Source organism: Nilaparvata lugens, chromosome 2 (assembly GCF_014356525.2).
Source record: "Nilaparvata lugens isolate BPH chromosome 2, ASM1435652v1, whole genome shotgun sequence".
Classification (NCBI taxonomy): domain Eukaryota; kingdom Metazoa; phylum Arthropoda; class Insecta; order Hemiptera; family Delphacidae; genus Nilaparvata; species Nilaparvata lugens.
This window is the reverse complement of record NC_052505.1, coordinates 6,549,684-6,563,354: the sequence shown is the minus strand read 5'-3', so window position 1 is coordinate 6,563,354 and position 13,671 is coordinate 6,549,684. Positions and strand designations below refer to the sequence as shown.

Sequence of the window (13,671 nt, the reverse complement as noted above, 5' to 3'; positions counted from 1 at the left end):
TACAAACGGTGCAGATTTTTAAGAGTATTCTTTCAAGTGTACGCCCAAACAACGACAATTAAATGTTGCAATAATTTCCATTAATATACAGTAATTTAAAATAATTGCTAGAATATCTAGATAAACACAAAGATAGAATTCTATTTTTTATACAGAACTGGAAAATCCATAGGACTGAGATTATCATATATATATATATATATATATATTATATATATATATATATGAAAATTTTGGATAGAATTATGAAATTTAACTAATGAATTTTGAGGATGGAAGTGAATAGTATGAAGAGTGACTGTGTATAAACTACAAATTATGATTATCTTATCCTCTATTAAGAGATCAGAAATCCTAGAAAAGGCAATTTCTCGAAACAAAAAAATAACTCCTCAGTAACTTTGTAAAAATAAGAACAATCAAGTTTTAAACAAGAAATTGTTAATATAAAAATTAAATGTTAATATGAAATAAAAATGTTGATACTTTAACATAATCTGAACATTGATGTGAAGCTAGAAAAAAGCAAAGGGTATACGGTATACATATCAAGTATAAAAATTCATAACTAATTTATAGTCTCGAAAATTGGAATAAATTTTACATTTGAGTCTGATAAAAGTTACCAAGTACAATACTATCAAATATTCATATTAAAAAATATATTTTCATTATTTATAGGCGATATATAAGTATATTTCAATTTTTGAAACTTAAAATACTATTATACTACAGACTACAGATGCATGCACAACCTCATTTTCTTAATCTACATGATAATTTAAGAAGAAGTCCTACAGTATGTATAACTTACTCCAGAGAAGAAGTACGGTACTGAATTAATGAAATTTTTTCTGTTATTCCTAATATTCTAGATTTCCTATCGAATAAAAATGGCTAAGATTTTCTACAAAGAAAATAAACAGCAACAACAGTTATTGGAATGTTAGAAGTATTTGCTTATACTGAAATAGGGTGTTTAAAATTCTAACTAGAATTGCAAAGTGAGAATTCTTACAATAAAAACTTATTGATGATGAAAAATACAATAATAAGGTCTTCTTGCCATTGAGTTATAAGTAAGAGTTATCGTACTTATAAGTAACTTATCTTAAATATAATTAATTTAAGTATATGTTATCAGTGGCGCATGAACAGACAAATTGGTTTATATAAGTTATAAGGTGAAGAGAATAAGAAAAGTTTTGGGATGATGAGAAAATAGACTGGAAAGCCAGGGGAAAATAGTATTGAGAAACGAACTAAATAACAGGGAATCATTTGATACGAGTAGGCATATTCTAGAGAAGACCACTTTCAAAGACTTATATTAATCTCACTGCGAAACTTTATTACTTACAACTAGTGATTGCAGGGATATTACTAAGATATAAGTATGCAGAATATTACAATCTACCCTCCAAAAAATCATCAACAATAAATCTGATAATTAATAAAAAATATTCCTGGTCCATATTTTCAAGAAAAGATAATGATTTTATTAAAATTTTGAGAACCAGCCTAATTTTGGAAGTACAGTATAACTAACAATTTTTGTGATTCTCTTTCATTATTACTTCAACACCAAAAAACTGCTAATCTGAAAAATTCGGCACAATTAGTATAGTCGACTGTATTATTTTTTACAACTACATTGATACAATAATTTCAATAAATTCCAATAGTTATGAACGATTATTTATAATTAGATTAAATTCAAGAGATTTGTGTATTGAAAAGGTGTCAAGTCATACATACGCGGGCGGCGGCGTATTAGAGTGGCTCTACTATTAAAGAAAATGCCAAATTGAATAATCTGTCATATGAAGTCTAGGCAACGAATGCTTAAAATAAGGAATAGAGGGCACTCTATTATGAATATCTGGGCACAATTTTTGAGCCCGTAGCTATTTTTTGATAGTTAGAAGTCATCAAAAGTCCTACCCCTTGTTTTAAAGGGATAAGCTTACCCTAGGAAGGTTCAAGGGCCGGTTTCCGAGCTCGGGATTTAGCTAAGTCCTAGACTTTAAACAGCTGGAGTCAGAAAGTTGGCTTTCCAAAACGGGGCGTAGTCGCAGCTTTTATAATAGTAGTTGTAGTTTTTATTTTCTCATTTCTATAATTGGAAACGTTTGTCCTTGACGAAATTAGACATTCCTAAATAATTCAAAATAGCTGAAACGTTACACTATTTTCTCTTTATTTTATTTTATGTTCAATTTTCTAGTTTTTCGAAATTCATTTCAAACGTGACTATGACAATGACTGCGAATATGCCCCGTTTTGGAAAACCAATTTTCTGACTCTAGCTGTTCAAAGTCTAGGACTTAGCTAAATTCCGAGCTCGGAAACCGACCCTAAAAGTTCAAAACATCTTACATCTGTATTATCTAATTGTGATAACAAAATAATTTATTGTTTTCAGATCCGATAAAGTTATAAAACTAATTTATGCTGTCGCTGTCTGTATAATTAAGATTTAATTTTAATATTTTCCTGTTTGATGAGGATTGCAAAAATTACGGTTGCAATATTTTTTATCACCACTGAAGAATTATAGTGGTCCGATTGGTAGAGATAGTCTATATTAGAAATATAACAATTAACAATCCAACAGAGATTCCTAGTATCAATAACAAGCACAAGCTAACGCAAATAAACATTGTACATTAACGGTACAATGATTGCAATGTACAACGTTACGGGATTGCTTCTTATGCCACTAGGGGGGGTTATCGATTATTTTTGTAGATTTATTTTTATATTATGTAATCAATGCTAAAGGTGCGTACAGACTTTCGCTCTCCTCCGCAACCGAACGTCACTCCAGCAGAGCGATTGATGATCGACCGGCGAGCAACAGTGGTTCGACCTGGGAACGCGAGAAGATCTAACAACTTCCGTAACGTTCATGATGGGTGCGGGGGCGGAGCGACTGTGGTTCGATGGAGGAACGAGGGCGGTACGAGGGAGGAGCGTGCTCGGTGCGGGTTGGAGGCGCGTTTATGTGTACGCAGCTTTAGACAGTACCTTTACAACCTTAATATAATATATTCATTTTGCAGAATATATATTCTTGAATTCAGGTAAAGCCTAATATTGCAGGCTACAGTTGAAAGTTCAACGCATCACCAAATTTTATTAGCCTATAGATCTGATGATATAGAAAATGTGAGCAACAGTTCTCAAAGAATAGGTTTTACATGAAGCCTATAGAGGAAATAAGAGTGGAAAAGGAATGAAAAATCCAATTTAAAACATTTGAATTGAAGGGGTATGAGACTCAACTATTCAAGATGAAAGTACCTGACTTTCTCAGTCTGAGAAGTTTACTTGTCATGAGACCACCTAGAAACTGGGCCATTGTTGGTTCATACTTTGTGATTGTTTTTTGCCCGCTACAGGCTTTATAAATGAATATTTTTCCGAAATTTGAAGGCATATCTTGTTTTCTTACATCTTGATCAACATTGGGATTATAGATAATACTCTTTTTAACGTCTAAAGGCATGCATTGCGTTTTGCGAAGCACAACTGGCCAAGACTTATCAGCACTTTTGTCGTTTTTCATGTCAGTACAACACAAAACTGTGGATACATCGAAGGATGTTGTCTTTCTGTCGTCTTTTAGCACTTCTCCAAGCATCTTCAGAACAGTCGGTTTATTCGAGTACTTGGGTAAGATATACTCCTCCCAATCCAGAATGCTGACTAACTCTACTTTTCGAGAAGTTCTAGCAAGGCAATCCATTTCCATTAATACCAACTGCAGGTCTAAATCTTCAAAGGGAAAGTTCCAGTTGAGAGTGGTAATTGAACGGATAAATCCTTCAAGGCCTATTAGCATTTCAAGTTCAGACAGAATGCTATGATGTAAACCGTTATCGTAAACAAGAAAATCGGTTACTCCAACAATTTGATGGTAGCTAATAAATTCTAGTATTGACGTTTTTGACAGTCCAGTAACATCAGCTTTGACGCACACAGCTGAATAGTTTGCGCTTTCAATCCTACTCAAAGTATTATAAATTGGAACAAAAGTTTTTATCTTCATTTTAGGCTTTTTATGAATAAATATAACACCATGGGGAGAACCGGCTGGTGTAGTCTCGATGGGTTCACAATAAAGTTCATAGATTTTTGTCTTAGAATCTTTATAATCGTTATCACGATGAATATTCCTAACAGAATATCCAAACTTCCCCATTTCTGAGAACAAGACGTCTCCTTGATCAAACCAGATGTGACACTCAAAGTTAGTGAAAGCAGATGGAGGTCCAATTGCTAAAGCTCGTACATAATTTTTTTCATTTTGCTCCTCCCAAAACGCTGAATAAACAAAATGAGGCCCTAGTTTAAGCCATGAAGGTGTTGGGTTACCAAATATATATCTACTTTTAGTGTCTCTTACAAAAGTATCATTTAATACTAAGCAATTATTGACCGTTCCTTGTTGGTTCCCAAAGAAGTTGAGTACTTCTAAAACATACCTCAATTTCAAGTACTCGTGTCTATACATTAATAGAGTGGATAAACTTGAAACAGTTACAATTACCAGAATTAGTTGATGATATTTCCTCATCGTGGTGCAAATACAAAAACTATTCAACTGTATTTTCACGATTCAACACAACATAACCTCACTTTGTAATGAACAAATTCAAAATCACTGATAAAACAATAACTGTAGTTGAAATGTCATACCTTGTATATATGTTAAATATTTTGATACACTCAAGTGTTATTACAATAGAAATTTTGTCAATTTTGCTCTAAAAGAAACCGGTCTATGTACCGTTATCACTTCATAATGCAGGACAACTAAACAGAACAGGGAATGTAAAATTATCATTGGAGAATGAAGATTGAATTGAAAATATAGAACAGATGACGGGTAGATGCAGACGACGAGACGAACATTTCTAAAGTCGATACTGTAAATCGACTGAGACTAAGATCGATATTGTATCTTTTAGCCGATAAATTTAAAAATCTGGTGTAGTACCACAGTATACATACAGTACGGAAACTTGGCTATATCCTGACGCCAAAATCCGCCATCTTGTTAGGAAGCGCCGCATTGTAATAGTATTGATGGTAGGTTCGGATCACTTCAATGATCCGGATCAATTGATCTCGTTCACTGCCACGAGCCAATCAGAAGACCAGGATTGGAACTTCGCAAGGTCACGTGACGTGTTTAGTATTGGCGTCATGTAAAAAGCATTGGTTAGATAGGCGATTGATTACAAGTTTCCATTCTGTATATTCTGTGGTAGTACACTCACACAACTTTCCTTGCTCATATTTGAAACTACGATCAGACTTCTGTATTTGTATGTATATACAGTTGTTTTCAGAGAACTTTTTCTTTGTGTGAATTGTGAAATTCGATGATATTTTTAGTCGTCATTTTTTTAGTCGTAAAAACAGCTGTTCTACAGTTGAAATATCTCGACTATAATTATTGTGTTCTTTCTATGAACTGCGCTACCTACCTAGACTACCTCATGCACGAGAAGGAGGTTACTAAGATAGTCCATTTCTCATGGATGGGCGGGTGGACCCCCATTGGTTTCCCAGAAAGGAGACTCATGCCAGTTGATAGAGCTGATAAATAACTATACAGGTTATGAATTTGAAAAAAATCGGTCAAGTTATTTTTGAGAAAATTGTGAAAAACATGGTTTTTTAGTAAATTATCCGCCATTTTTCTCAAGAATTTTATGGAGCTCCTGCAATTTTCCCAGAAATGAGACTCATGTCAGTTGATAGGGCTTATAAATAGCTATTCATGATATAAATTTGAAGAAAATCGTTAGAGAAAACCGTGAAAAACATGGTTTTTTAGTAATTATCCGCCATTTTTCTCAAGAATTTTACGGAGCTCCTGCAATTTTCCCAGAAATGAGACTCATGTCAGTTGATAGGGCATTCAATAGCTATCCATGATATAAATTTGAAGAAAATCGTTAGAGCCGTTTTCGAGAAAACCGTGAAAAACATGGTTTTTTAGTAATTATCCGCCTTTTTTTCCGCCATCTTGAATTGAATTTCTTATTGTCGGATCCTCATGGTATAAGGACCTTAAGTTTAAAATTTCAAGTCAATCGGTTAATTAGGAATGGGGTTAATATTATGGTGGTTATGGTGTTCACAGACACACACACACACACACAAACACACACAGAGACCAATACCATGCTTTTGGACTCAGGGGACCTCGACACGTATAGAAAACTTGAAATTGTGGTACCTTAATTTTTTTTTTTTTGGAAAGCAATACTTTCCTTACCTATCGTAGTAGGGCAAGGAAAGCAAAAATTTCATTTTTCAATTTTACATAGTATCATAAAGAAAAGATAGCAGTGGCGCAGCGATGGGAGGGGGTTTTTAGACTACAATTCCTTATTAGAAGGTCAAAAACGAGGCCCAAAAATCCAAGATCGAAGATGCACTATGTAAAAATGACCTGTAATTTTTTTCAACTACAATACTAGATGTATACTAAAAAATAGTGTTTGATTACAGCAATAGCAATTGTATTGATAGAGACCGTCTCGTTAATGCCAATAAGTTCAGTTCTTTATTCAAAGGAATAAATAACAACGTTGCTAAATTAAGTAAAATTACTGGTTTTTGAAATTTCCAAATTTAACCACTTATTACACACAATTGTATGTAGAATAATAAAATCCACGATTATATTATTTATAGAATAATATAATAATGTAATGTAATGAGTAATGCTGAAAACATTTCTGGGTTGAAGGATTGAAAGGAAATTCAATCTTTTGACAAAATTGAAAATATCCCAAAAAATGTTTTTATTTTGGTTATTTTATTTATCTTAGAATATTAAAGGATGTCGTGAGAATTTTATATCAAAATAACTATGAAAATATCACCTTTGTATTGGTTTCTAAATAATTTTTATCTCACACATACCGTACTGTAGTTATTTTTTAACTAATATTATGTTTGTCAATGTTGAGAGATTTCCTGCATAAAACATTAAATTTAATGCATGCTAGAAACGTTTTTGTTTCGAAAGATAAGTGGGTGGTGGAAGCGGAAACGTTGATCAGAAATAATTTAAAGAAAATTCCCAGTACTTGTAATTATAGTCAACATTAGATACCTACCGTTAGTCGAGAAAGCTTATGATTCAACCTCTTCTTTTTAAAGGACTAGAATTAAATTTCCTCTTCACCCTTGAACCCTGAAAATTACCAGCACTACTGGAAAATTCAGTGGTTAAATTAGAAATTTGCAATTTTCACAATTTGGCAACGCTAGTATTTTTCTTCGGATAGATGGCCATGTCTCAACTTATTTTAGCGAGACTAATGTGTAATCCAAACATTCATAAAACGAAAAACAAGTTCCAATAAAAAAATAAGCTAACCCCCCTCTCATCAACTTCATGTAGGCAAGGTCACTAGGTAAGGTCTAAAGGGAGCCCCAATCCTGGTTACGCTACTAAAAGATAGCATAAGCTTACATGCTTATCCTATCTTTTATCTATCCTAATATCTATCCATGCTTTCACCGGAAAAGTTACCATCGTGATGTTCATTGCCTCATTAATTAATTTGTTTTCTCATGTATTGGTCTCATCTCAACTCTTTATAGGCCAACACAGTACCGTACGGTAAGTTAGCCTAATTTTTCAAATATTTATTTTATATTCTTCATTTCAAACTATTTTCTTTTCTGACTCGCGTCTTGTGCTTGGGGGAATTCGTACATTCTCATTATTATTATATTATTATTGTTGCTTCTTCGTATTAAACCACATTTGATGAGCACAGCTCAAACGGTGTACGATATTATGTCAAATGTATCAAATATAGGGGGTTTCCCTCCATTGAGGGAAAGTTTTTCATTTTACAAAATCGTCTGAATGATTTTCTGATCTCTAGGATTTCAATGAGAATTTGAAAAGATCTCATAGAATTCTCTTAATGAATTCTTCAGTCAGTGTATCCTTGAGACCTGCATAAAATTTACCAAGACTGTCAACACCCATCAGTTCATCCGTAAAACTTTTGAAAATTCTGAGCCCAGCATAATGTGCCCCCCCCCTCCAAGAGCGGAAGTCTATGAGTGGGATACTGCAATGTAACCATTTTAAGTCTTGTGGGGTATCTGTGTGGAATGTTATCCTTCATGAATGTCTGCCTGTTTCTGTAAACAAAAGATGCAATATCCAAAAAATAAAAGGGCTGGAATTGTTAATAATTTGAGTTTTTTGAAAATTGGCCAAAATGAAACCCTAAATTCGGCTCCCTCAATAACCCTGATTGCTTTCTTTTGCATCCTTCCTCCTTACTTGAATAATGTATTGTTCATTATTCAATATTCATGCTGTTGCTGCTCCTATCGATGGGTGAGCGAATGCTAACTCGGGCAAATAGCCTACATCTCATCAGTTGGAAAATCACCCCATTTTGATTTGAAGCCCACCAAGAGATGTGATGGGTCTACTCGTCGCCATTCATCAGCCTGAAGCTCATCACACTTTCCACGTTCTTATTCATGTATCATTTTCCATTTCCAATTTAAGGTAAACAAACAAAAGTGCACGGGAATCCGGATGGGAGTCCAAATTAAACCCAGTATGAGTTTACATGTATTCTGCATGTCATCATAGAAGAATGAATAATATGCTATCTTTTCTCTATGATGTCACTCACTGGCAGTCCCCTTCTCTAACCACTACGGTCTGAGGACTATGCTATTCTACAATTATTAATATAATATTGGCAGTTGTGAGAATTTTTTCCACAGTTCCCACTATGGTCTACGGACTATGCTATTGAGCTATTCCAACAATTAATAATATAATACAGTATTGGCAGTTGTGAGATTTTTTTATTATCTCAAACTACATTCCGAAGTTTTGAATTGATTCATGTGTAAGAAAAAAATCTGTCAAAGACCATACAACATTTTCATTGAAGAGACGAATGCCAACTCTGGCAAATAAATTTCATCTGTTGGAAAATCACCCCATTATCAACAGTAGTATAATCACGATAAATAATTGGCAATCCAACCTTGATTTATATAATACTACTGAATTGTAGATTATCATCTATCAACAGAATTGTTCCATTTGTACTGCTGTTATGAGATTAAAAAAATGTAATTTCTCATTTTTAGAACTCGTGGCTGGAGCTTAAAGCTTATTCTTTTTCCAGTCACGCCAAAAACTATTGTATTTTAATGATTTATTTTTATTTGTAAAAATATTTATTGTATTTGGCAATAAATTCATAATTCGTTTACTCTGGGTGGAAAGATTGGGTGCGCAGATTATCATTGCATTGTATATGAACTACAATGTGTGCTGTTTTCTACAGTAACATACTTGGGTACTTCTCTTCACCAAAGACTTGAAAGTGATAGATAATAAATTATTATTCAAGATAGTGAGGGAAGGAAAAACTATAATATAGGTACTCGGTATTTCGGTAAGCTAGCGCTAGCTACTTATTTCTTGTAATCGATTCATTGTGCCAACTCACACTATGCTATATATTATAAAAACCATTTAAATTTTCGGTAAATTATCCAATAATCTCTTGAAAGATAGGTACGTATCATACTTTCTGAATATTTCAAGTAATTTTGTAGCATTCCGATGACTTTACAATGATATAGGTGTAGGCCTACATCTATTATCCGAATATCTTAAGTAATTTTGCAATATTCCAATGATCCAAGTGTGTTCAATCCAACCTTGATTTATATTATACTTCTGCAGTTGTGCCCCGGAGCAAGGAAAAAATAGCTACTTTTATTTAAACTTGAATTTTTAAAAACACTTTTGAAGTGGAAATGCACTTACTTTCGTAGTGACGTATTGACTTTTGTATTTTAACAGTGAAAAAGTATGGATATACAACAGAGTACTTTTATTTCATTAGAGAATTTACACATGACCCTGGTTGTAGCTTCTCTGATTATCTGATTTTTGTACTGAGCCAGTTCTAGTTACCCTAGCTAAAAATATTTTCGTGCATTACTGTAGAGAAAAAAATGATAAGAAGGTATTTTAGGTATAGGTATTTCATGTTCCAAATTTCAAGCCGATTTTTGTTATCTCAATCCGATTACTGGCGACTACTGTCGATTATTACTGTTTTGACCGAGAGAGAGTGTAAGAACGGCACAGTATGAGAGACTACCAGCTTCAAATAGCTTCACGAAAAAGAACTACGTGGACTATCAGCTCGAGTTAACAATCAACAGTTATTACCCACGGTATTTAGATGAAAATAAATATAAATAATATCTTCTTCTATATACCGTGGTATTACATACTTATTTAATATATTGATCTATACTTGTTATAGTTTTTCTCTCGAATATGAAGGATGTAGAAGAGTAGCTAGAAGTAGTGAGGATGCTCTGTTATTTGTTGCTGCATAAGCAGGGTGAGGCGAATGAAATTTATTGTAATTCTGAACTCATTCTATATAGGTACTCTCTGACGACCGACTGACCACTGACAGTGACATCATGCGAGGTGTTCATTATTGTAGCTCTGGAAGAAATGCACATCCGTGTTTGCGCAACTACAAGCAGAGATGACAGAAATAATCTGTCATGACAGAAACAATAAGATAAAAGAAATATTAATATTTATTTACTTTATGCGTCAAGCAACGGCTGTTAGGGCCAAACCAAACAAAGCGTTTTTTCATGTATTTTCAAACAAGTCACCAGAGCATGCAGGGAAGCTCCCTGTTTGGCTGATTATCAGCTCATTCCCGAACGTCAAACCAATCAGCCAATCGGAGAACTTCCTGCCCTGCCGACTCGTCTGAAAACACCTTGAAAACGTTTCATGTGGCATGGCCCTTATGACAACCGCGTCACGCTAATGTCCTCGTTATGGGCTTGGCTGGTTTTCTATCTCACTTCAACGTTAGTCTACCCCTCTACCCCATCATTTTTCACATAGAGTTCATGGATGGAATCACAGCATTGTGTGCGGGTTTAGTGTGGTTATTTCCATTTGAATTCATTAGACCAATAATAGTTTGATTATGGAAACTTATCAATCTTATACAATTATTATCTTTTTAATTCTAGTACTCTTCTTCATCATCTGTTTCTTCCTTCACCATAACTTTCTTTTACTTTTTTTATTATTACTCTTCATTAATTTGTTCAATAATTATTTTTCAATTGTAATGAAGTTATACTTTTTTGCCTTACTTTTATATTTTTAACTTAGTTTACTTATTATTTCTTCTTTTGTATATTAAGAATAATATTTTTAATTTATCATCATCAGGTAATTTCGCAATGTTGTAATGTTATAAAATGAAATAGGTTTTCAAGACCTGGCATGTGATAAATAAATGAATAAATCAATCCATCTCTATGCCGATTCTGAACAGATAACAATTCAAGTATGTACGAAATAGTTTACTAGAAATATACTTGTTGCCTAAAAAATAAAGAATAATTGACCAACAAGTTTGATTTGTAGAATGGTTCAAATGATGTGATTCCACAATTTAGAGTTGATTATTCGAAGAATTCTATAGTTGCTGTCGAACATACAAACACCAAAATCGGCGAGTCTAAACTAAGAACTCTATACGTTCAAAAAGCAATTATGCTTCTATGACAATTTTTTCAAAATTTATAACATTGCCTTTTATCTCTTATCAATATTCTAATCTTCTCAAAAAAGCAAATTTCCACCACATTCTACAGTTATACCACTTCACCAACAAAATCCTTGTCTTTTGTCTTATGTGTGCTTCTACTGTTCGAATAGAATACTAAATGGCACTCCACTATATACAAGTGACGAAAAATCCAGGATAGATTAAGTTATGCAGAATAGCATTTATTATGTAGATTGCTTCAAAGAGGTGTCACCAATTTGAACAATTCATCTGAGATTATTCAGAAAATATACGGAGCTGTATCTAGTCTTGTTCGAAAAAGGAAAACAAGAATATTTCAGTGGGCTTCAAGGTTTCACTCGAATCGTTGTTAGTACAGAATTGTGCCATGATAGTCTCTAGCAGTAGATACGAAGAATGGATGCTTTCACTGGACCCGGAAAACTGGTCTATTTTTTAACTCGGATTCTCTTTTGTCTGTCTGTATGTAACGCGATTACGGCAAAACACGTTGATAGAATTCTATGAGATTTGGCAGGAATATTCCTTTTTCAACTGCGCGTCGATGTATACACAAAGTTTTTTGAAATTTTGCATTTTAAGGATAATATGAAAAGAAAAGGAATTCCTCCATACTCCGATATCACTATACTATATGTATATATCATCTACTCAGAAGATATAGGATCAATCAGACTATAGAATTATTCATAATCAATCAGCTGACAAGTGGATCACATAGATGACTGGAGAAGCCGTGTCTATTTCTATAAGATCTATAGTTTCAATCAAAGGCCTTGAAGAGGTATGCATCTTAAAGGTCTTTGGTTTCAATATGTTGTTTTACAGTCATGGTATTATTATGCGTGCCCATAAGTATCAATATTCTTACATTTGAAAAAACTAATTTAATTGGTGATTAAAAATAATCAAATGAACTAAATAATGCTGAAGAAATTATAATATTTTTGATTGTAAAAAATTAATTTTTATCAAATGGAAAGATTATCACGGAACTGGATGAATTATATAATATGGAATACAAATTTAAACGTGAATTGAGTTTGTTAAATTTCAAACAGGTGACATCAGATCTGTGGGTAGATGACACAAGTTGATAAGTCACATTTTTGACCATATTGAGTTATGCATATGGTTGTGTTCAGAAAAATTAGATCTATAAGATGGTATAACTAAATATGTTGTATCTCTGTAAATAGCTGAGATATAAGCCTTGCTCAAGCCTGATAGAGCATTTTCTCCCAATCTCTAAGTTGACAAATATTGATAAGTACATATATCTCAACACTCTTCTACCGGTTTGTATTATAATCCAATTATCAAAAGATGGCAAAATTTGATAAGTGTATGTACTGGTAGGCTATTATAAAATCTGAAAATCAATAACCTATATTGAGAACTACATAACCCATACAACTTTGAAACAGTTCAAGTTTGGTTAACTTGATCAATACTTGTGAATAATATCAATTAATTGTTAAAAAATATATTCAAATTTCTAAATAATCGTTTTTTAAGATATTCCCTATACTGTTACATTGTGATTTGAAACATTTGGCAGATGGCAAAACATGATATCTCTGACATCACTTGCAAAAATTCTCAATAGTTAATTTGAATAAATGTTTTATTCCTTGATATTTTATATTTAAATAGTCAAAGATCAGCTGATTATGTTGGTGTAAAATGGGTAAGAAAAAATATGATAGATAATTTTTGCAGCTATACCAAACTTTCAAATTGCTCTCCTGAAAAGTTCACAAATCATGACTTATCAGCTTGTGTCATCTACCCACAGAGATACTTGTGGATGAGAAAACTACGTGAGGTCTACTGTTCACAGAGCTACTACAGTAGTAGCCTATGCAACAGCTTTCGATACCAAAAATCGATGGCGATGACTAACAATGAAATGCTAAAGTTACCGTACTGGACGTTCAAGTAGGCCTACGCTAAAGCCTAATAGAGACGGCCATTTTCAAGGTAAATTTGTGAA

At 33.2% G+C, this 13,671-nt stretch overlaps 1 protein-coding gene across 1 annotated transcript; it reads right to left on the bottom strand.

The window, feature by feature from the left end:
• Positions 1–2,958: 2,958 nt before the first annotated feature.
• Positions 2,959–4,873, bottom strand: LOC111057821. Its single transcript, XM_022345292.2, has one exon. It carries the CDS (start codon positions 4,580–4,582, stop codon positions 3,284–3,286), a length of 1,299 nt encoding a protein of 432 aa, XP_022200984.2. The 5' UTR covers positions 4,583–4,873; the 3' UTR covers positions 2,959–3,283.
• Between the last annotated feature and the right edge of the window lie 8,798 nt (positions 4,874–13,671).